This window comes from Octopus sinensis, linkage group LG3 (genome assembly GCF_006345805.1).
Source record: "Octopus sinensis linkage group LG3, ASM634580v1, whole genome shotgun sequence".
In the NCBI taxonomy this organism is placed as follows: domain Eukaryota; kingdom Metazoa; phylum Mollusca; class Cephalopoda; order Octopoda; family Octopodidae; genus Octopus; species Octopus sinensis.
The window spans coordinates 24,796,957-24,822,390 of NC_042999.1; the positions used below are offsets into that span (position 1 = coordinate 24,796,957).

General features: G+C 35.6%; 1 protein-coding gene across 1 annotated transcript in view; it reads left to right on the forward strand.

Moving 5' to 3' along the window:
* The window catches only part of LOC115209434 (dihydroceramide fatty acyl 2-hydroxylase FAH2), a 102,495-nt gene that overhangs the window by 57,518 nt on the left and 19,543 nt on the right, over positions 1-25,434 (forward strand). Inside the window, exon 2 of the mRNA XM_029777857.2 lies at positions 19,757-20,021. Within this exon, the coding sequence (XP_029633717.2) occupies positions 19,757-20,021 (265 nt within the window). The remainder of the gene's footprint in view (positions 1-19,756; positions 20,022-25,434) is intronic.

Sequence of the window (25,434 nt, forward strand, 5' to 3'; positions counted from 1 at the left end):
CTTAGACATCACATATCTGATGACAGAATGGCTAAGGTGGCAAGCTGGCAGAATCGTTAGCATGCCAGGTGAAATGCCTAGCGGTAGTTCGTCTGTCTTTACGTTCTGAGTTCAAATTCTGCCAAGGTTGACTTTGCCTTTCATCCTTTCGGGGTCGATAAATTAAGTACCGGTTATGCACTGGGGTCGATGTAATCGACTTAATCCCTTTATCTGTCCTTGTTTGTCCTCTCTATATTTAGCTCCTTGTGGGCAATAAAGAAATAAGAATGGCTGTGGCTGAAATGTCTTTGATCATAAGTCTTGTCAATCAGTAGTTGACTTGCGATTGAACAGCAACAAAATTGTCTTTCCTGTATTATACACTATAAATTTTAACCAATCCTTCTTCTGCAGTCCATGTCTTCCTTCCAGTTACTAAGCTCTATCATTATCCACTTATTCTAATCTACAAACTATAGCAAGAATGAACAAATAACCTATAAGATCGATGGATTTCTTCGTCTTTCTCCTCTAATTCCATCTCTTCCTTTTCCTCTTACCACTCTTTCAAATCCTACTTCTCCTTCCACTTCCTTCCTCTCCTCTGACTTGATGTTAGTGAAAGAGCCTAATAACGTATATGTATCAAATCTCTCAGCCAATTCACATAAATCTTTAAAAAACCCATTAACCTTATCCAGTGAACAGGTTATACATATCTTTTGTATTGTGATTAGCCACAGCCATAATAACTAATATCTAAGGTTGCCTCTTGTCTCTATTCAAAACAACTTTTATCTCATTCAAAAAATTAATTCTTGTTTACAGATTATGACAAGGGATTATTCAATATATTGGAAAAGTTACTTTGAAGATATTGTTGTTCTCATGTTCTCATCAAATACTAAAGTAGTTTCATGAAATGCAATTAGATATGTAACTGATGAAAATTAATTCATAAATCACCTGTTGTATTGATTAATGCTCTCTGACTATGCTGCCTGGTTGTCACAACCATTTTGCTTTCATTTTAATGTCTATTTGACAAGTCCACTATCTTGCACATTAATTCTATCATGTTGGTAATGATTGTACTTTTGTTAAAACTTATAAAAGGTTGTTGTTTACCACCAAGTTAATCCTGGTCAAGCATCAAAGACATCCTGGCTATGTTCATCTCATCTCATTTTCAAACTTTATCTGTGTGTGTGCATGTGTGTGTGTGTGTGTGTGTGTGTGTGCCTTTGCTTACATACAAGTGTATACACCCACACATATGGATGTGTGTGCAAATGTATGGGAGTGTGTATATATATGTATATATGTGTGAGCATATACAAATATGTATATGTATGTGTATATATAAATATATACATGTGCATGTATATGTGTGTGTGTGTATATATAACTTATTAATTTATATAAATCTATATATATAAAACAGAGAATGTATGTCTGTCAGTCTGTCTGTCTGTCTGTCTGTATGTATGTATGTATGTACGTATACTCTTTTACTCTTTACTCTTTTACTTGTTTCAGTCATTTGACTGCGGCCATGCTGGAGCACTGCCTTTAGTCGAGCAAATCGACCCCAGGACTTATTCTTTGTAAGCCCAGTACTTATTCTATCAGTCTCTTTTGCCAAACCGCTAAGTGACGGGGACGTAAACACACCAGCATCGGTTGTCAAGCAATGCTAGGCGGACAAACACAGACACACAAACACACACACATACATATATATATATATATACATATATACGACAGGCTTCTTTCAGTTTCCATCTACCAAATCCACTCACAAGGCATTGGTCGGCCCGGGGCTATAGCAGAAGACACTTGCCCAAGATGCCACGCAGTGGGACTGAACCCGGAACCATGTGGTTGTTTAGCAAGCTACTTACCACACAGCCACTCCTGCACCTATGTATGCATGCTTCACAAAACCTCAAGAACTACCAAACTGATTTCATTCAAATTTTACACATGCACTACTTAGAGTCCATGGAGTATCATGAGCACACAAAATTTTCAACTTCTTACCTAATGTGAGCCTGGAGTAATCCCATACACCGTTTTGGTATTACATGCCAAAAATGAAATAATAACATCTTTACTGCAATGTGAGATAATATTGGGTTGTCTGGAAAGTTCGTGCCGATTATTAAAGGAAAGAAAAAGGTCAATAAATACTTGCCATTACATTTTTAACTAACCAAATATGAACAATTTTGTTGCACAATGCATCTCCATCTTTCCTTTAACTTGAAAATACCCTCTTCCCAGAATTGATGTGGTTTCATGGCAAAGAATTCATCAAGGTATCTTTTTACATCATCTAAGTAATTGAAATTTTTATCATTAAGACTATTGTGCAGAGACATGAATAAGTGGAAATCCAAAGGAGCAATATCTGGTGAATATGGAGGGTGGAGTAACACATCCCAGCGGAGCTGCAGTAATTTTTGTCTGGTTCCCAAAGAAATGTGCGGTCTTGCATTATCATGTTGGAAAACAACACTCTTCCTGTTGGCTAATTCTGGATGTTTCTCTTGAATTGCTGCTTTTAACTCATCTAGTTGTGTGCAGTATTTCTAAGAATTAATTGTCTGGTTACTTGGGAGAAGCTCATAGTACAGAATTCCTTTCCAATCCCACCAGACACAAAGCAAGGCTTTTTTAGGGTGAGGACCTGCTTTTGGGGTGGCTAAAGGTGGCTCATGTCACTTATTCCAGGATCGCTTTCTCTGAACTTTTCGGTAGATAATCCATTTCTCATCACCTGTCATAATTTGCTTAAAAAAGGAGCATTTTCAATCCATTTATAAAGTGAATTACAGATAGAAAAGCGACCCAAAAGGTTCTTCTCACTCAACTCATGTGGTACCCAAACATCATAGCAATTTGTGTACCCAAGCTTTACCAGGTGCTCATGAACGACGGATTTTGATAGGTTGAGGCTTTTTGCCAATTCTCGGGTTTTGCAATGTGGATTATTCTCAATTAATGACTAGATTTGGTCATCATCTGTAGTGGATAGTCTGCCTGATCGCTCTTTATCAATAAGGCTACAATCTCCGGCTCGGAGCCTTGTGAACCACTTCCGTACAGTTGTTTCAGATAAAGAAACATCATTTACATCATTAATGTAAATAAATAAATAGGAGGTCTAGAATAAGATGTAAAGAGAAATATCAAAATATATAATACTAGCACTATGACCTGGCAACGCTGGGTCATAGTGCTAGGGCATGCATATACAGCTGCATGCGTGCGCACGTACATGCGGGTACTGTCCAAATCTCCGACCAATCACATACAGCTAGCTGGCATTCAATTGGCATATCAAGTTTCAGGCATTTTGATTGGGTTTTGAATAGAAAATTCACAAAAATATCACTTCTATTGATTTTTTAATGGCTTTGTGGGGTGACTGGGGAAATGTAAAGATATGCACGACCACCCTTGGACGGTTTTAAATGACCATAGAAAGTGCGAGCCCTCTAACTGAAAAATTGTGGATTTGTATAAAGGACACACACACAGACATTTTGCTGTTTATATATAGAGAGATATCCTAACACCCCTTAAGAAAAATTATTTTAAGCCTTTAAGGTAAAAACAATAATAATAAACTATTGAATAGGAAAAAAATTTAGAAGTTTCAGACATGCAGCATTCTCTTAGAGAAACCAGAAGTAAATATGCTATGAAACATGCTTAAGGAGATAGAATTTTTAAGAAAATAAACATTATGTAACAAGAAATACTTCTTTAACCCTTTAGCATTCAGATTATTCTGTCAAATGTAAAGCTTATTTATTCACACCATGTAAAATTAATCTTGCATCATTTCATGGCTTTGAGATTTCAATGTTGTGATTGTTTATTTTTAAAATGACACAGTAAGGTAGCTATGAATGACCATATCTGACTAGTTTGAACATAAAACAGGTAGAATATTTTGGCCGGATATGGCCAGTTTAAACACTAAAGGGTTAAGGCATAAAATATGCAGTACCTTCTCCCTTTATATTGGATTGATGCCTTCTACAACTGGCTCTTTTTGTATACATGCTATCAGTTAATTGTTTGTAGCTATTATCTCAACATGTATTTCTAATCGGTATATCTTTACTACCTCTGAAGAGATTCATCTTATGATTTTAATTTTACAAATTAATTATCTAAAGATTACTGAATCGAAATGGCTGTCAGAAATGTTGTCCTATTTTATAATTAATAAATAATATTTTATTAATTACCTCTCCATTTTCTCCTTATTCTTTAAATATATGAAGCATGGTTTATATGGTTACCTTATAGTTGGACTTTCTATCAATTGGTAACTAACCAGAATTTTCATTGGATTTTAATCTCCCTTAATGAGGTTTATAACCTTTACTTGAATACATATATAAGCCTTGTGAGTGGATTCCATACACAGAAACTGAAAGAAGACTGTCGCATATATGTGTATATTTGTGTGTGTGTGTGTTTGTACCCCCACCATTGCTTGACAACCGATGTTGCTGTGGTTACATCCCCATAACTTAGCCATTTGTCAAAAAACACCTATAGAATAAGTACTAGGCTTACAAAGAATACATCCTAGGGTTGATTTCTTCAACTAAAGGCAGTGCTCCAGCATGGTCACAGTCATATGACTGAAACAAACAAAACAATTATAAACTATGCCCTTTTAATTCTGAGCAATGCCGAGTATCTCTGCTAGTATTTATATAAGTCTGTAGGTTTTTACTCCACTCTACGTTTGTTTTTGAAAGTAGTGGTTTTCTGATTGCAGCTCTCCCATGAAATCTGGCTTTGTGCAGCACCTGGCAAACAGTTTTTGTGGAAACTGGGTTCCCAAGGTGGTCATTAAGCTCTGTAGTAATTTTGGGAGCTGTACATTTGTGATCCTTTCTAACAATTCATGTAAGAGTCCAACAGTCCCTATCTGAAAGTTTTTGTTTTCTTCCGGAATTTTGTTTTGACAAGGAGGTTTTTCCCTCTTTCTCAAAGGCTGTCATTACTTTCGAGACAGTACTCCTTGATACACCAAACATTTCAGTTGTTTTCATTACGCTAGTGCCTGCCATATGAACACCAACAATTTGACCTCTTTGAAAGTCCAATAGATCTATCATTTTAATGAATTTTAATTACCTTTTTCTGATGATATCTGAAAAGAAACAGCAATTTTAGCAAAACATATTAAGCAACACTAATAATAAATCAAAAAACATAAAAATAAATAAGCTTTTGGTGGTTTTATAGATATTTCAAAATCATGATGCTATGATACTTGATGTTTCCATTATTTTGTCCAACCCCTGTTTATATGGTGGTGCCCTAGCATGGCCACAGTCTGACTGAAACAAGTAAAAGATAAAGATATATATATATATGTGTGTGTGAGTGTGTGTGTGTGTGTGTGTGTGCGTGCGTGTGTGTGTGTGTGTGTATGTGTAAGTGTATGTGTGTGTGTGCATGTGTGTGTGTGTGTGTAGGTTCAGGGATAGTTTTCTGGTTGAGAAGTTAACTTTACTACCTCATGGTTTCAGGCTTGCTCCCATGGTGCAGCACCTTATGCAAGTGTCTCTCACTATAGCCCAGGTCAACCAAAGTTTTGTGAGAGAATATACTTGATGGAAACTGAAAGAAGCTCATTTCATTGTATGCGTGTGTGTGTGTGTGTGTGTGTGCGTGCGGTAAGTTAAGTAATTTCAGCGATAGGCTCAATCTTATGAAAATAAGAAACCAGTTCATATGAGGTTAGAATCAATGCTCAATCTGCAGGGGACTAGATTCAACTTTAAGAGATCAGCCATAAAAGGCTAGCGAGAAGATCAGAATCAACTTTAAGAAGTGTTCAATAAATTGCTATATAGAATCTAATATCTCAGGTGTATAAGCCACTATTTGTTTTGTTTTACCTTCATGTTTTGATAATGTTATTGTTAATCTAATAAAAACTTTTATGTAGACGAAATGTGTTTGTTGGGATCTTTTTGGTTTGAACGGCAGTTTTTTTTAGCGGTGTCATATGAAATTGTCACCCATAATTATGACCCTAGAATCGATCTATTGCATTTAGGGTTAGGGGTGGGGGAAGGGTATCTTTTTTTCTTCATAAATGTAAATAAACCCAATGTGTTTCTTAAACGAGGGACATATTCATTCGGCACAGAATGCTTTTTAACTCAATAGACGTCACTGATTGGTTGAAATTGCAGAAATTGAAGGAAAAAAAAACAACAAATATCTTGCAAACTATAGAATTTTCTCAATAAAGGCAAGAGAAAAAGATGTTTTATAAGCACATTCTGCCAGTATACGAAGTTTAACATTTTTTAGTTACCTAGAAATTATGTTAAAAACTGCCGTTCAAACCGAAAAGATCCGTTTGTTGTAAATAACAATACATCCTATATTTGTAAAATAAGGCATTTTGAAACTACATATACGTCAATAACAAAAAAGCTAGCTGCGGATTCGTAGCTCTATAGGTCTTTTAAACACGGGTGCACTTTATGTGTGGATAAAACACCGATGTTGGGCAAAACGAATAAATATATGTATATAATATTTCTTCCTTCTTGGTGTTGCTTCTTCCATATTTACTGGTTATTCCAACAAGAGAACCAAAAGAGAAAAAAAGCGTGTAATATGCCATACAGGCAGTAAACAATAAATAAAATAGAACAAAGTGGTGACATTTAGTAGAGATCGATTACTATCGCAAACAAATACACGTCATTGATTGGTTGATTGGTTGCAATTATCCAAATACGGTAACTTTAACTCGAAATAACTTCTGAAATAACAAATTTTGTCCATAACGTTCAAAATAAACCGTGTTCTGCGTGAGACGTTCCACCAGCATACGAAGTTTCAGACTGTTTAGTTTTAAAAAATTAATAAAAAAAAATCTGTGAGCCAAACTGAACAGATCCTTGTATTGCACTGCCGAAGGTAATTACAAAAATAATTATGAAAAAAAAAAAAATTAAGATAAAATATACTATTTCTGAGATATTTCAGTTACACACAAACATCTCTAGAGTTTTAGCATTATTGATACACACACACACACACACACATATATATATAAGATAGTGGTACAACAATTCACCAATATTTACTGGAAATAGCAGTCGATAAACGCTATAGTAAAGTTTCACTGTATATATATACTGGCAAAATGTTAGGGGGCGACGAACATAAAAAATTTCCTCTTGCTATAGGAAGAAATTAAACAAATGTACAACCCTAATGTGGATAATCTAGGACCTAGGTTTCTGAACTTTCCAAATTACGTTTGTTAACGTAAATTTGATTAGTTCTCGTCGGCTAGATTTACCTAGATAAAATTTCAAATGTCGCTACATTAATACCAGTATATACTCGTCTGAATTGCCTAGCCGTTAACAGACCGAGAAAAAGTTTTCAAAGGAAAAATGTTTTAATAGTGCAATACAGTAGTATTGCTTCTCAATAAAACGAAGCACCATCAGGTTAAAATATAAATATACATTGAAGCTTTACTATAGCATTGCATATTATCGACCGCTATTTCCAGTAAATATCGGTGCATTGTTGTACCATTATGAAGGTAATCCAAAATGGTGACATTCTAACTGAACGTCTGAAAAAATTTTAGCTGTTAAAAACGCTAACAAAAAGAAACGCCAAACTAAATTTAACTCTAGACATTCATTCATTCAACCAAGAGTGACGTCATTGAATTGCCAATTTAGTTTATAAAAATCTTTATATATAAAAGTCAAGTTGTGTGTCTGTCTCCTACGATTTAGATTCCTAACTACTCCCACATTTTGCGGTGCAGTTTAACCAAAATCGGGTATCTTATAGTCGTGATTCATATCGAGCCCTTCTGGGTATTAGCGCGCATCTACGATGAGTCTACGATTAAAAAAAAAATTTACCATAATTTTTTTTCCATTTTTAATGCATTTTTTTGCTATTTTTTGGCTATAACTCTCTAAAAATGCTTATATTTCCCTTACAAACCCGAGCAACGCCGGGCGATACTGCTCGTAAAATATAAAAAATACCATACTGATTCCATATTTTTTGACAATTTGAAATCTACATTAAAAAAACTAATGTAGAAAACGAGTATATCTATCTACTAACATTGATGATGTCACTGGATATCTAAAGAACAAAAACTGCAGACAAGAATTCGGCTCTATAGATAACTAAAGAATAAAAACTACGGATAATAATTCTACGTAATGTTTAATAGAAACTTTTTTTACTTTAAGTCGCAATAATTAAATATCTATTTATTTATTTTATAATAAGTGAAGAATTATTATATTCAACAGAATATACAACTCCTGGGAATCTCACTGGGTAATTAAAATAATAATTACAGAAAAGACAACTACATATTTATTTATTCATTATAATAAACTTCTATATAGGAATCAACCTTATCTAATAATTGAAAAATTATTATAATTAATAATATATACAATTATTGATGACAACACTAGGAAACAAAAGAATAAAAATGATAAGATAATTAAAAACCTATTTATTTTTATATTATACTCTTTTATAGGAATTAGGATTACTATATAATAATTGAAAAATTACTATAATTACAGAGTGTTTCAAAAAATTTGATATTTTGCAATCTAATAACTTTGCCAGTTCTTGTTCAAATGACTTCAAATTTTAACTGCATGTGTATAAACGGGTCAAAATTTTATGTTTAGTGTTCGATATGTTTCTATTTTCAGGTATAGAAATGGCATTCATTGAAAGAGAAAAAGCGTTTTGTGTGTTGGAGTATGCTCAAACACAGTCAAACAAGACTGTGCAGCATGCATTTAAGAGAGAGTTCTCTAAAAAGTTACCAACGGCAATGCAGATTTGGACATGGTACAAAAATTCAAAGAAGAGGGCTGTCTGTGCAGGGCAAAAGAATCTGGACGACTACTAACATCGGAAGAGACGGTCGAGCGGGTTCGCCCAAAACTCTTGCGAAGCCCCAAGAAGTCCATAAGAAGAACAGGTCTGGAAACCCAGATTCCCCCAACGACAGTTTGGCGCGTTTGGAGCATGAGAGGGACTCACCAAAAGTGAATGTGTTCTGCACCATCTCCAAGAAGCATCTTCATAGTCCGTTTTTCTTTGGGGGAAATGTCACCGGCGATATTTATCTGCAAATGCTTCAGAGCTGTCTAAGGGATGAGCTCGTTGCAAATGAACATGAAGGCTTAATTTTTCATTTTTCAACAGGGCTCTTCCTCACTGGAAACTCACTGTGCGGGCTTATCTCAATGATAATCTGCGAGAAAGATGGATCGGGCGTGCTGGTGATGAAGACAATGTGCTGTTGAAATGAACTTGCGATTTTTTTTCTTTCAGGCTATGTGAAGGGCCTGGTCTATGTCCCCTCTCTTCCTGCAAACCTAGAGGAACACGACCAGAGAATCACTATCGTACTGGAGACTGTTACCCAAGACATTCTGCAGCGTGTTTGGGAGGAGCTGGACTACCGACTTGACGTGTACCGTGTCTTAGGTGGTGTGCATACTGAACTTTTGTGAAATCATTCATGAAATCCACGTACCCTTGAAATTCTCATTCAAATTTGGAGGAATAAATCTTATATTGCTAAACATTAAGCCTATTTAGTTTCATTTGTTTTAACTACGTAGTTTCTGTGATATTTACATCTCAAATGTTATCAAATTTTTTGAAACACCCTGTATATGCAAATCTTGATGATAATAAGGCTAATTTCTATTAAAGTGCTTAATATAATTTTTCTACTCTAGGCACAAGGCCCGAAATTTTGGAGGAGGGGGCCAGTCGATTAGATCGACGGCAGTACGTAACTGGTACTTAATTTATCAATCCCGAAAGGATGAAAGGCAAAGTCGACCTCAAAGTGCTTAATATAATGAGTAAGTAATTGAATATAGCGGACTCCTTGGATAACACATTCACTGAATTTTCGATGTGTAAATTCAAGTACCTGCCCATACCGACTGCTGACAAGAACATATTGTATGACATGTTGACAGAGTCACCTCGTCCTTCCGTTCCTGAGAAACACCGTAGAATTGCTTTCAATGTCTTGCACAGTTTTGCTCATCCTGGCTTTGCGGCCTCAGTGAAACTCATTATGGCTAGATTCTTCTGGTCAAACACGAGGCGTGTCATTACTGAGTGGTCTTGTTCTAGTCTTCAATGCCAGAAATACAAGGCGCATAAGCACATCCGTGCACCTCTCCGCATTTTTAACTTTCCTGACGCTCATTTCCCTCACATATCGATCTTGCGAGGCCTGGCCTGTCAGGGGTGGATTTTCCTATATTTTAACCTGTAATGATCGCTTCACCCGATGGCATGAAGCTATCCCGTTAAGCGACATTTCCGCTGAATCTGTGGCGTGAACCTTTCCAACAGGACCTCCGTAATGCTATGATGGACCGTGAAGTCTGGCGTAGCATAGTAAATTCCATTGTCTCGACCACAGTCGAACAATAATGATGATTGTATCGGGCTGGATATTCCTGCTTCATCATGCCTACAATCATTACCATAGACCGGGGGCATCAGTTTGAGTCCCATCTCTTTGAGCAACTCTCCAGAATCATCGGCACTAAAAAATTCGCATGACCAGCTACCATCCTGCGACAAATGGAATGGTCGAGTGTTTTTTGAAGCCTTTTTGAGCCTTTCCTGACACTCAGCGTTGGACCGAGTATCTCTCTATTGTACTCTTAGGTATACGGACTTCCATTAAGGAAGACCTTGGTTTCTCTCCTGCTGAGCTGCTTTGTGGTGCTCCTTTGTCTTTGCCAGGACAGATGCTTGCCCCAATCGACCTGGATACAAAGGATCCTACCCTTTATGTGAACCGTCTGCGTTCCTACTTCCAGGAATTACCACCTATGAACACTTGGTAACAAGCTATTAAATCTTTTGTTCCAAGGGACATTGCTTTGTGGATTCGCATTTTTGTACGTAAGGACGCAGTGAGAAGTTCTCTCATTCTCCTTTACTCAGGACCTTATTGCGTGTTGGCACGCACTGATAAACATTTTACCATATACTTGAATGGATCTAGAGAAACAGTCTCTGTCGATAGATTTAAACGGGCCTACAAATGCGCTCACACCAGAGCTTCATACTCCCACCTCATACCCTGCACAACAGGAAACAAGTGTTGCACCATCACACTCATCAAAAACACAATTACACACACCTCCCTCTCCGCCAACTTACCGGAGCAAAATTCACATCGGAGAATGAAACAAAATTGTCTGTAAAGGAAGGTGGAGAAAATAGATGTGGAATATGCAATAACAACAATAAGTACAAATATATAGACGGGACACCCACATAAAATTTAAGAGTGAATTTTTATTCAAAGTAAATGCAAATATGAACTGCAAGACACAAAACCTCATATACTGCATTGCTTGCACCAAGTGCAAAGAGAATTATATTGGTGAAACCAATAATTCCCTTTGCCAACATGCAAGAATCCACAGACAGCACAGCCGACAAGAGGAGCTATGAAAAATTCCACTGAGCAAACATTTGGAAATATGGTAAGTAGCTTGTTTACCAACCACATGGTTCCGGGTTCAGTCCCACTGCTTGGCATCTTGGGCAAGTGTCTTCTGCTATAGCCTCGGGCTGATCAAAGCCTTGTGAGTGGATTTGGTAGACGGAAACTGAAAGAAGCCCGTCGTATATATGTATATATATATATATATATATATATATATATATATATATATATATATATATATATGCGTGTGTGTGTTTGTGTATCTGTGTTTGTCCCCCTAGCATTGCTTGACAACCGATGCTGGTGTGTTTATATCCCCGTTACTTAGCGATTTGGCAAAAGAGACCGATAGAATAACTACTGGGCTTACAAAAGAATAAATCCTCGGGTCGAGTTGTCGATTAAAGGCGGTGCTCCAGCATGGCCGCAGTCAAATGACTGAAACAAGTAAAAGAGTAAAAGAGTAGAATGAAAATTCAAAATCTTCCCCTTCTGCAGATGCTCAAGAAACGACCCAAACTTCCAAAAAAAAAACCAAAACAATGGAGCTACACTTCATAAAGAAGTTCTCACCAAAATTAAATGTTTGGAAAAAGAAAATATTTGGAAATATGTGAAGGAAAATTCAAAGTTCCAAAAGATAATGGAACTATACTTCACAAAAAAAGTCCTCAACAAAAATTAACATAACTATATACTTTTTTGAAATTCCACCTTAGAGAATCCTATATGAATCTGGTTGTATATATGCTAAAGATAATCTCAAATCATTGCTAAAACCTTATTACCACATTCTTGTTGGACCTTGCAAAACACTCCAGATTTTGAAATTCTATAAGAACAGCTGCTTTCCCTCTTCTGTACTTGGCTCTCTTTCACGTTTAGAAAATTCCATGAGTTTTAAAATGTATTCAAAACAAAACAGCCAACCAGAAATAGATGAATTTGGAAATATAATTGTGACAGCATTGTGTATTGTTTTTCAAAATTCCATTTTGCAGTCTGAAGAACAAATACTCGGACAAAAATCAAGAGTAGTGGCTAAAATGAACAAAACTTTCCAAATTTATTTAACCAGAGAGATGAATCTATAATCATATTAATTAATTGTTGAAAAATATCATTATGTGTACTTATGTATGTGTGGTGTGTGTTTGTGTGCACAAATAGGAACATGTACATATATAGATGTCTTCGAGTGTGTGTGTGTATATATATATATATATGTATATATGTATGAATATGTGTGTATATATATGTGTGTGTATATGTATCTGTGGCATGCAGTTGAGATATGCTAGTCATGCACTACATGTCCGTTGATTCTTATATAACTCAAAAATCAATTTAAGAACATAATGTATTTATAACCACATTGAGAAGTTTCCAAATCATTGAAAACTGAGCTAAAATAGTTACTTTGTTTCAAAGGAAACACGTCCAGATTGATACTTCACTGTGTTTCCATTTTGCTTGGCATGCTTAAAAAAAAGCACATATGATATCTTTTGTTCCTCGCTTCCTATCTTTCAATAGCTATCATTTCAATGCCTGTAAGATTCTTTTTTATTTTGAAAAGATAACTACGGAAGGCATACTTTCAGAAAAATGCATGTTTTGGCTTCCCCTCCCTTTCTATCAGTTCTTCGTGTCGACAATGTAATTGATGTCGCTAACGTGACAGACTAAATGGTTGAATGGGTTTGACTTTTTGAGCTGTAAAAATTCTGACCAAGACATATCGACAATCGCATAATTCTTAATTAGTCAGCTCAAATGTTACCATGACTTTGGAATATCTATTTCACTCTGTCGTAAGTTTTGAAATTATTATCATTAACCATCCTCTCTGTATTGAACAAAAGGAAATCTGAAATCAGAAATGTAATATAGCTAATTAATCTTTCGCTGATTTACAAAAATTATCTTTCCATTTTGTTGAATCTAACTTACAATTCATGATCGCAGTAAAATGAGGTATACTGTGACAAAGTGAAATTAAAATGCTCATTGTTTTTGTTGTTTGTTTAAGTTTTTTTTTACAACTGAATGGTTTTTTTTTCTTCTCAAAATGAAACTTTAAAGTTACAAAATATATGAGTGCAGAAATAAGTCAAATCTCCAACAAACTCTTCTTTACAACTTTGTCACAGTATTCCTCATTTTTCTGTGGGAAATTTCTCTGAAAGAAATATTTGGGATCTTTTCTTTTTGAACGGCAGTTTTCAACACAATTTCTAGTTAACTAAAATACTGGTAGAATGTATCAAAATAAAACATTTTTTTCTCTTGGCTTTCTTGAGAAAATTGTAATTCGTAAGTTTAACGTAGTTTAATTTTTCGAATTTTAACCAATCGACGGCCTCTATTGAGCTAAAATCATTTGCTGCGTCTAAAGCTGAGACAACACCCTGTCACTAACCCTAACTCTAACCCTAACCCTAACACTAACCCTAACCTTAAATTTTAGCCTTTCGTTTATTTTCCTTAATTGTTAAATTAATTTAATTGTTACGCGTGTGTCTAAAATTATTCGTTTTGTTTTTGTTTTGAGATACACGTGTATTGTTTAAACTATTTTCCATTGCTTAAGAAAGAAAAAAAAACGAAAGGCTAAAACGAAAGCAATGGAAAATAATTTAAACAATTAACAAACAAAATAATTCTATAATTTTATACACACGCTTTCCGTACGTAAACATAACAGTGACAGGATGTTGTCTCAGTTTTAGACGCAGCAAATGATTTTAGCTCAATAGAGACCATTGATTGGTTAAAATTCGAAAAATTAAACTACGTTAAACTTACAAATTACAATTTTCTCAAGAAAGCCAAGAGAAAAAAATGTTTTATTTTGACTCATTCTTCCAGTATACGAAGTTTAAAAGTGTTTAGTTAACTAGAAATTGTGTTGAAAACTGCCGTTCAAAAGGAAAAGATCCAATCTTTGCAGAAGATGAGTAGATTGATTACACATTTCTTTCATTATTTTATCACAGATTTTTCCTCCAGCAAATCCCTGTGAGATTTGGCTGTTATTTCTGGCATGTGGATAGCTTGCTTGAAGGCTGTAGAATCGGGATGGGTTTTTTTTTTGTTTTGTTTTTGAAAAATTGAAATTTTACAGTTTTTTTTCAGAATCATAATCTTCCTATTTTTCTACGTATTTCCCCCAAAAATTCCTGAAAAAGTGAAAAATGAAGAAATGGGGGGGGGGGGGGTTAAAATTTTGAAGTTACGATTTTCCTCAATTTTTCTTTTTTTTCAGAATAGGAATTTCCATAGACAAAAATGTGGGTTTCCATAAAAAAAAAAAAAAATTAAGGTGGAAAGTGGTTGTGTTACATCTCCACCATGTGTACCAAGTATTTATTGCATGACCAACCTCAGAAGTCACTGCACACAACTGATATGAATGTATACATATATATATCGTGATAAATCGTTAACCACTACACCTAAACACATTTTTTCTCTCTCCTTTTTTCTGTGTCCCTTTCTGTAGAAGAGCGTAGGCTCGAAACGTAAAAGACTTTTTCTATTCCTGAGCGTTATACTAATACATCCGTTTGTTTTGTACACCACCTGTCTTCGTCTTTTGTTTCGTTTTTTTCGTAAATTCTCCCTATATATTGCAGTGTGAGTGTATAGTGAACTAAAAATCACTCTTTTGAAAACATTTAGAATTTCAATAAAAATAAAGTAGACCACATCCATACATTCTTTAATGAATTCAAAAGAACAAGACCTGGAAATACAATTATAATTTTTACTGAAGTAGGTCAAAAACAACATCTGGTTTTTTAATTAAAACCTCCACCAATTCAAATACAAAAAAGGCCACTAAGTACTAAACAAACAAGTCTGACCATACCTATACAAAAGCCACACCTCTTTACTTCCCCCTCCTTCTCAAAAAATTCTTTCTTCTTTCTTATCCCTTGCTCAGCAAACCTCACAAAATTCTTTATATATAAAAAGGCCCAGAAATCTAACTTTAAACTGTTTTTTGATAAATCTGAAAGCTGAAGAAAGTGCTAAAAATATAAATAAAATGTAAATAAAAAATACATATATATATAATCATCCAACATTCTGACTATCTTATAAATATACATCTGAACATCCATTTAAAACTCTCTCTCTCTCTTTTTTTTCTCCTTGTTTCTTGTTTTTTCTGTGTACCATTCTGTAGAAGAGTGTAGGCTCGAAACGTAAAAGACATCTGTTTGTTTTGTACACCACCTGTCTTCGTCTTTTTTTTTTTCTCGTAATCTTTCCCTTTATATATATATATATATATATATATATATATATATGTGTGTGTGACCTCATGTGTACCGTTGGCGATTTTTTTTCTCTGTCTTCCCTTCTCTGGATCTTTCCTTCTCCTATGACAAAGAGCTCCGCTCGAAACGTTAAACCCTCCTCCTTTCCTTCTTTCCTGAGCGTCCAATAATACTATATTTGTTCCACGTCCTCCCGTTGTTGTGTTTTTTAGTGCTTTCTTGTTTGGATTAACTATATATATATATATATATATATATTATATATATATATATATATATATATATATATGTATATATGTGTGTATATATGTGTGTGTGTGTGTGTATAGATATATAAATTTATATATGTACATATGTATATATATATATATATATATATATATATATATATATATACTAGCAGTATCGCCCGACGTTGCTCGGGTTTGTAAGGGAAATAACTATATAAGCATTTTTAGAGAGTTACTTCCCTTATAGATGCCAATTCGGGCTTTCTTAGCGATTTCTGTTTTGGTGTCTTCAAGCCATGAAGTCGTTGTTCTAAAAGAACGCTGGTCTCCTTGACAACGCTTTACGACGTTGATTTCCTTACACTCCCTTCCCCAGAGCTTCACGAGGGAGGGAAGAAGGGGGAGAAGCAAACAGGTGCAGGTGTGACCATGGACGCCAACTCCGCCGCCATCGACACACGAAAAATTATGCATTAAAATGGAATAAAAAATGATGTTAAATTATTTTTAAAATCGTAGACTCATCGTAAACGCGCGCTAATACTCAGACGGGCTTGATATGAATCACGACTATAAGATACCCGAATTTGGTTAAACTGCACCGCAAAATGTGGGAGTAGTTAGGAATCTAAATCGAAGACACTCACACAACTACAGTTTTATATATATAGATATATATGTATGTATGTATGTATGTATATTTATAACGGGAAGCTTTATGAAAATAGACAAAAGACGAAGGCAGGTGGAAAACAAACAAACAATTGTATTAGTATGGCGCTCAGGAAATATAAATAAAACAAGTCTTTAACGTTTCGAGCCTACGCTCTTCAACAGAAAGATACACACAGAGAAAAAAAACACAGAAAGAATGAGAGAAAAAAATGCGTGCAGTAACTAACGAATCAACATGGCGATCTGATTTTGGCCAGAGGTCAAAGATCAAACATGAGACGCGAGAGCGAAATGTATATTTATATATAAATATATATATATATACCAAGGTTATGAGAGGTATTGGTGTCTAGAGGACCCAAAGAGTGTCAGGTAACACTAAGTAAATGCTAGGGATAGACCGTGGTTAAACTCTTGGTTCGTTAGTGATATGAGTGAGAAGTTTAGCATGGGTCTTGTATTACCACGCATATATATATATTAGAAAGAATGAGATAACAAATCCAAGGCTGTGAGGAACTTTCAGGACATTTATAATGAAATAGCTTTACAGCTGTTTCTGGGATATTATGGATATCTGTTCATCAGAGAAGGTGTGAGAAAATATTTGAGTTCGAGTTATTGTGGAGAAGATAGGGAATATTGAGGGAAATAAGTGAATGAAAGATATATAAAGATATTGTAGTTGTAGTTCCATTATTTGAGGAAAATGGTGTATAGAAGTGGTAAAAAAGTTTCATGTACGTGGTGTGTAAGTTCCAATAGTAGTTCATATTTAGTCATTTTAAAGTATTGAGCCGTGAATGAAAATTTGAGAATGTATTGGTAGTATTTATGGATAGATGGAGGGAAGAGAGATATGTGAGATTAGAAAGAGGTGGGGGTGAATACCAAGATCACACTCAAGGGCCACATATTTAAATTTAATAACAAGAGGAAGGTGATGTGGATAACCTATTTATGGTATGGTGGGATAGGAGACTCAAAGTGAAATTAGCATAGAATTCCATAACCCTAACCATGTGCTCCTGTTATGTAGATGATATCGACATAGTAGCCAAAACAAAAAAGATGTACCTTTGGATGTTATATATGGGCTTATCAATTCATTTTAGCAGAGTCAAACTCACTATCTCATGATTATGAGCCCAACATTCTAAACACTGATGCATGCACCTTCACATGTATATGTATATGTGTACATGCATGTGTGTGTGTAATGTTTTTATATGAAGCTTAATATCATTACACAATGCTTAACATTGTACTGACTGCTATATTGACTGGTTAAAGGGCGGCGAGCTGGCAGAATCGTTAGGACGCCAGGCGAAATGTAAAGCGATATTTCGTCTGCTGCTACGTTCTGAGTTCAAATTCCGCCGAGGTCGACTTTGCCTTTCATCCTTTCAGGGTCAATAAATTAAGTACCAGTTACGCACTGGGGTCAATGTAATCGACTTAATCCGTTTTTCTGTTCTTGTTTGTCCCTTCTGTGTTTAGCCCCTTGTGGGTAGTAAAGAAATATATATTGACTGGTTGATTGATTGGGAGATTTACATATTCTTTCTTAGTATACTGGTGAGCTTCCAGGTTAACTGTCAGGATCATTTAGGTCCCCCACCACTATATTTCTGCAAAATAGGGGTAGTTTATCCTGCTCATGCTATATTATTAGCATTATCCTGTGTTTGAGAATAAAATTATTTCTTTGTCTGTTCTATAGAGATGAAGGTCAAAGTTGACATAAAGTCAAATGATAAAAATTGATAATGTGATATTAAAAAATCTACAAGGAAGTATTGCTGCTATGCTGCTATTTCCAAAGATATTACATGATGACATGAGTCAATGAAGGAATCTCTACATGGTTTGTGTCCAAGAAGCATAAGCTTCCTGGTCACAAACATAAATGTATATTTTGCTGAAAAGGGATCCAGGAAAGGGTTAATGCTCAGCTCAACTTATGGCTTACCTTTCACATCATTTATGTTTTAACCCTTTCGTTACCAACCCAGCTGAAACCGGCTCTGGCTCTGTAGTACAAACGTCTTATTTTCATAAGTTTTAAATTAAAACCTTCCACCAAACCTTAGTCACAATTTATGGTCCTAACACTAGCTGAATGATAACTAAGTTAGTTTACTAAATTCTTTCTTATATTTAAAGTAATTGAAAGAAACACAGAGCATATCAAAATAAATACAGTAAGGAAAGGGTTAATGTTCATTTAATGCTAAACTTCTACAGTGTCAGCAAGTTTATAAGGTTCTATAAACTCTACCCCACTTTTTCAAACAATGACTTCCAATGTAAGTCGAATGCTAGCAATGTTTAGGAAGTGGTATAGTTGACTAAATTAACCTCCATACATGACTGGTACTTGATTTTATCCACCCCATAAGGATGGAAAGCAAAGTCAACTTCATTAGAGCTTGAGGATCTTTTCGGTTTAAACGGCAGTTCTTTCTAGCGGTGTCATATGAAATTGTCACCAATAATTTTGACCCTAGAATCGATCTATTGCATTTCAATCTGTTTTAGGGTTAGGGTTAGGGTCAGAGTTGGTGTAAGGGTATCTTTTTTTCTTCACAAATGTAAATAAACCCAATCTGTTTCTTAAACGAGGGACATATTCATACGGCACAGGATGCTTTTTAACTCAATAGACGTCACTGATTGGTTGAAATTGCAGAAATTGAAGAAAAAAAAACAACAAATACCTTACAAACTATAGAATTTTCTCAATAAAGCCAAGAGAAAAAGATGTTTTATAAACACATTCTACCAGTATACGAAGTTTAAAATTTTTTAGTTACCTTTTCAAACCGAAAAGATCCGAGCTTGAACTCAGAATGTAAAAGGGTGTAACTAAATACTTCTAATTATTTTGTCTGATTCTCCACCAATTCTGACAGCCATTGTTAGTTTTTCTAAAATCTAAATAAAAATAATTTCTGATAATGATTATTTACTGTTGTTATCTAATTAATGTTAGTCCTATTTTCTTTTAGATTCAGAACACTGTCCTTGTTGACTGGAACAAGCCCATGTTGGAGCAAGTCGATCAGTTGGGTGACAAATATTTTGACTGGGTACACGAACCAGAGGAACATCATATTAGGCTATTTCACTCAGATTTTTGTGAGTTTTTCTCAATGGCCCCTTGGTGGTTAGTACCTGTCATCTGGATACCGGTTATGTGCCTTGGAATGTACCAAGCTTATCAAAATATTAGCGTCCATACAGAGATTTTAGGATTTCCATTTCTACAAGAAGGTAAGAATCTGCTTTAGATATAACAAAATAGGAAACTAATATATTTTGTTAAGTTTTAGGAACAAATTTTGTGATTATAATTTTTGGTACTATTTACCACATATTTTGAAATGAAAACTATACTTTAATATTTGCAAACACATGCCTTTACATTTGATGTTCATATATATCATCATCATCATCATCATCATCGTTTAACGTCCGTTCTCCATGCTAGCATGGGTTGGACGGTTTGACCGGGGATATGGGAAGCCAGAAGGTTGCATCAGGCTCCAGTCTGATCAAGCAGTGTTTCTACAGCTGGATGCCCTTCCTAATGCCAACCACTCCGTGAGTGTAGTGGGTGCTTTTTATGTACCACTGGCACAGGTGCCAGGTGAGGCTGGCAATAGCCACATTCGGATGGTGCCTTTTACGTGCCACCGGCATGGAAGCCAGTGAAGGTGGCGCTGGCATTGGCCACGTTTGGATGGTGCTTTTTATGCACGGAAGCCAGTCAAGTCGGCTCTGGCATTGGCCACGTTCGGATGGTGTTTTTTATGTGCCACCGGCATGGAAGCCGGTCAAGGCGGCGCTGGCATTGGCCACGTTCGGATGGTGTTTTTTATGTGCCACCGGCATGGAAGCCAGTCAAGGCGGCGCTGGCATTGGCCATGTTCGGATGGTGCCTTTTACGTGCCACCGGCCCAGGGATCACAACTACAGTTTCCATTGATTTTTGATGTTGGTGTACATGACTCAATAGATCTCCTCAAGCACAGGGTCGAAACGGTGTTTCTTTACTTGCTACCTGCACAGAAGTCAGTCCAGCGGCTACAAAACAATATTTACATCTACACTGTTTCAATGAGTTTGATCTCCAATTATGTAGTGTCTTACTCATGGATAAATACATAGTTTCGAACTGGATTCAAACTCATCATCATCATCATCACTATCATCATTTAGCATCTATTGTCCATGCTGGCACAGGTAAGACAGTTTGATTGGGGCTGGTAAGCCAGGGAGCTGCACCAGGCTCCAGTCTGTTTTGGCTTGATTTCTACACCTTGATGCTCTTCCTAACATCAACAACTCCGCAAAGTGTACTAGGTGGGTGCCTTTTACATGTCACTAGCATGGATGTGTCATTAGCACAGGTGTCTTTCATGTATCACTGGCACTAGCCATGACTACAATTTCCCTTAGCTTGGCATGTCTTCTCAAACACAGCAAATTGCCAGGAGTTTCGGTTACATATTATCATCTCTATGAAACTCAACATCCAAAGATCATATTTCACCACCTTGTCCTGTCTTCCTGGATCTACCTCTTTCACAGAACTCCACAAAACTCAAAACTTTTATTTTTTAGATGAAGGATAGCAGCATTCTTATCCACAAACACACACATCTGAGATGAAGATGGCAGAAATGTGGTATTGATGTAAATATAGTGAGATAAGATGAATGGGAATGAGATGCATATATGGTGAGATGAGGTTAACATCATCATCATCATCATTGTTTAACATCCGTTTTCCGTGCTAGCATGGCTTGGAAGGTTCAACCGGGGTCTGGGAAGCCAGGAGGCTGCACCAGACTCCAGTCTGATCTGGCAGTATTTCTACAGCTCGATGCCCTTCCTAACGTCAACCACTCCTTGAGTGTAGTGGGTGCTTTTTATGTGCCACTGGCACAGGTGCCAGGGGAGGCTGGCAGCGGCCACGATCGGTTGGTGCTTTTTACGTGCCACTGGCACAAGCCAGCCAAGGTGGCACTGGCAGTTGGAAAAATTAAAATTATAGGCAACAATTTATCTCAGATTATTAGATATTTAATTAAGATAATTATTGTGTTGGGGTGGGATATAGTGGGGTGAGTCAACTACCATGTATTATTAGTATTTATTTACGCAAACAAGAGAACTTCTACTTGCTAAAAATAGTCACTAAGTATTTTACAAATTATGTTGGATCTTTTCGGTTTGAATGGCAGTTTTTTTCTAGCGGTGTCATATGAAATTGTCACCCATAATTATGACCCTAGAATCAATCTATTGCATTTCAATCTGTTTTAGGGTTACGGTTAGTTAGGGTTAGGGATGGGGGGGGGGTATCTTTTTTCATCAGAAATGTAAATAAACCCAATCTGTTTCTTAAACAAGGGACATATTCATACGGCACAGAATGTTTTTCTTACCTCAATAGATATCCTTGATTGGTTGAAATTGCAGAAATTGAAGAAAAAAACAACAAATATCTTACAAACTATAGAATTTTCTCAATAAAGGCAAGAGAAAAAGCTGTTTTATAAACACATTCTACCAGTATACGAAGTTTAAAAGTGTTTAGTTACGTGGAAATTATTTTAAAAAACTGCCGTTCAAGCCGAAGATCCATTATGTTCTGCTGTCTTAAAATGTTAGAAGTAAACATTAAATTCTCTAGATCAGTAGTTCTCAATCATTTTTTTTTTATCTATGGCTCCCTTTGATTATTATTTTATTCTGGTGGATCCTCGTAGTTATTTTATGTTTAAAATCTAGTTTTATAGATACTTCTTTCAAAATTCCCATTTTATTTTTCACACATTAACTTGTGTAGGCTTAACTCTATAAAATGTTTTAAATGTATCCATCTCTTGTAACAGATACATCTAAATCAAAACTTTAGATGGGTGTAGGAGTGGCTGTGTGGTAAGTAGCTTGCTTACAAATCAAATGGTTCTTGGTTCAGTCCCACTGTGTCGCACCTTGGGCAAGTGTCTTCTACTATAGCCTTGGGCCGACCAAAGCCTTGTGAGTGGATTTGGTAAATGGAAACTGAAAGAAGCTCGTCGTATATATATATATAATATATATATATATATATATATATATATATACATATATATATATATATGTATGTATATATATACCAATTAAGGACTGAACATGAAAAGTGGACAGTCAACATGCTAGATATAGACGTCAAATCGCCATTCACCACAAAAGATTATGTTCTCTTTTGTGGTGAATGGCGATTTGACGTCTATATCTAGCATGTTGACTGTCCACTTTTCGTGTTCAGTCCTTAATTGGTATATATAAATATTTTAATCTTCGGATTCTTTTTTAATATGCTAGACCACTGGTCTTAATTGATAAATATCAATTTCTACCCTTAATTAATTTGTATGTATATATATATATATATTATATATATATATATTATATATATATATATATATATATATATTATATATATATATATATAATATATATATATATATATATATATGTATATGTATATATATATATATATATGTATGTGTGTGTGTATATGCTTCTGTGTCTGTGTTTGTCCCCCCAACGTTGCTTGACAACCGATGCTGGTGTGTTTACATCCCCGTAACATAGCGGTTTGGTAAAAGAGACCAATAGAGTAAGTACTAGGCTTACAAAGAATAAGTCCTGGGGTCAATTTGCTTGACTAAAGGCGGTGCTCCAGCATGGCCACAGTCAAATGACTGAAACAAGTAAAAGAGTAAAGAGTATGGACACGTAAATTACTACTATGGATCCTTGATTCACTATTTTGCTAGCATGGCCCACAAAAGATCTTATACAGACCCCAGATGAGAACCACTGCTCTAGATTGACATATATTAACTCTAAAAGGAAATAAGGCAATAGAGTGGCAGGATGGTTAGAATATCAGACAAAATGTCTGCAGTATTTAGTAACAGCTAGTTAGTTATAGGATGTGAGTTCAAATCATACTGAGGTCAACTTTGCTTTCATCCTTTCAGGCTCCATAAAATAGAGAGATGGACCCAACTGTCCATGGGCAAAGCAGCAAAACAATAATAATAATAAGTGGTATTTAATTTATCAGCCCTCTGGTAAAGTTTCCTGGAGTAGATTTTGAGTTATGAGTTACTCTTTTACTCTTTTACTTGTTTCAGTCATTTGACTGCGGCCATGCTGGAGCATTGCCTTTAGTCGAGCAAATCGACCCCAGGACTTAGTCTTTGTAAGCCTAGTAAGCCTTATTCTCTTTTGTCGAACTGCTAAGTTATGGAGACGTCAACACACCATCGGTTGTCAAGTGATGCTGAGGGGACAACCACAGACACCCAAACACACACACACACACACACACACACACATACATATACACACATATATACGATGGGCTTCTTTCATTTTCCGTCTACCAAATCCACTCATAAGGCTTTGGTCAGCCCGAGGCTATAGTAGAAGACACTTACCCAAGGTGCCATGCAGTGGGACTGAACCCGGGAACATGTGGTTGGTAAGCAAATAATTACCACACAGCCACTCCTGTTAGTGGAGTATTTCATTTAGAACTCTATTTCCCAATCTCAACCATCTTTTCCACCAACTATTCAGTAACATATTATCTGTTGTGAGCCAAGAAAGGAGACTCTGCATAATCGCTCAGTCTACAAGAAATAACAACCAAATATCCCTCAAATCACAAACTACTGTTTTAAATGTTGGACACACTGTATAAAGTACACTGTGTCTCAAAACAGGATGGTCATGGTTAGAATGCCTTTATTCATGACAAGCTGAATAGCCTATCATTGCTGGGTAATTTTTACAATAGAATGCCATACAAATTTTTGTTTATACTATGTCAGACCATGCCTTCCCTGACATATAGGCCTCTTGATCAGGACAGATTTGGGCAATTTTTTGCAAAATTTTTCATTGAGGATTCTTTTCCCTTTTTAAATTACTTACATATTTATTTGACCGTTTCACATAACTTTATTAATTGAAACTTATCAAAACTTCAGAAGTTCTTATGACTTTGGTTATTATAATGCTTTCCTTTCATTTGTTTAATAAAAATTCCTCTCTGTAATTATTTTGTTTTCATTTTGGGATAGACAGCTATCATGTAGAAAATGCCAGCTTCCAAATCCTCTTTTCAGATTCGGTAAAATTGATTAAACTTTAAACCTCAGTCACATTTCTATATTTAAGAGATGAGGAATTATGTACATTATTTACATTTGACGGATATTTGTCCTCATCTTGTTTGTTGTTAACCAAACGTTTCAGCTGATATACCCTCCAGTCTTCATCAGGTGTCTTGGGGAAATTTCGAACCTGGGTTCTCATTCCTAAGGTATGCCTATGGGCATATGGTGTAGTGGTTTAGAGCACGGACTACTAACCCCAAGATTCCAAGTTCAATTCCAGGCAGTGACCTGAATAATAATAATGATAATAATTGTTGACATCCTTTTTGTCTCAGGAGACAATGGCGTTATGCATAAAATAATCTAGTCTGGTTTTTACATCAATGTAACTTTCAATCATATGTTTAGATGTTTTTTTTTTTGTTTTTTTTTACTGTCTCTCTCATTTTCATTTTCTGTTCTATCTTGAAAACATTCTCTTACCTGTTGTAAATATT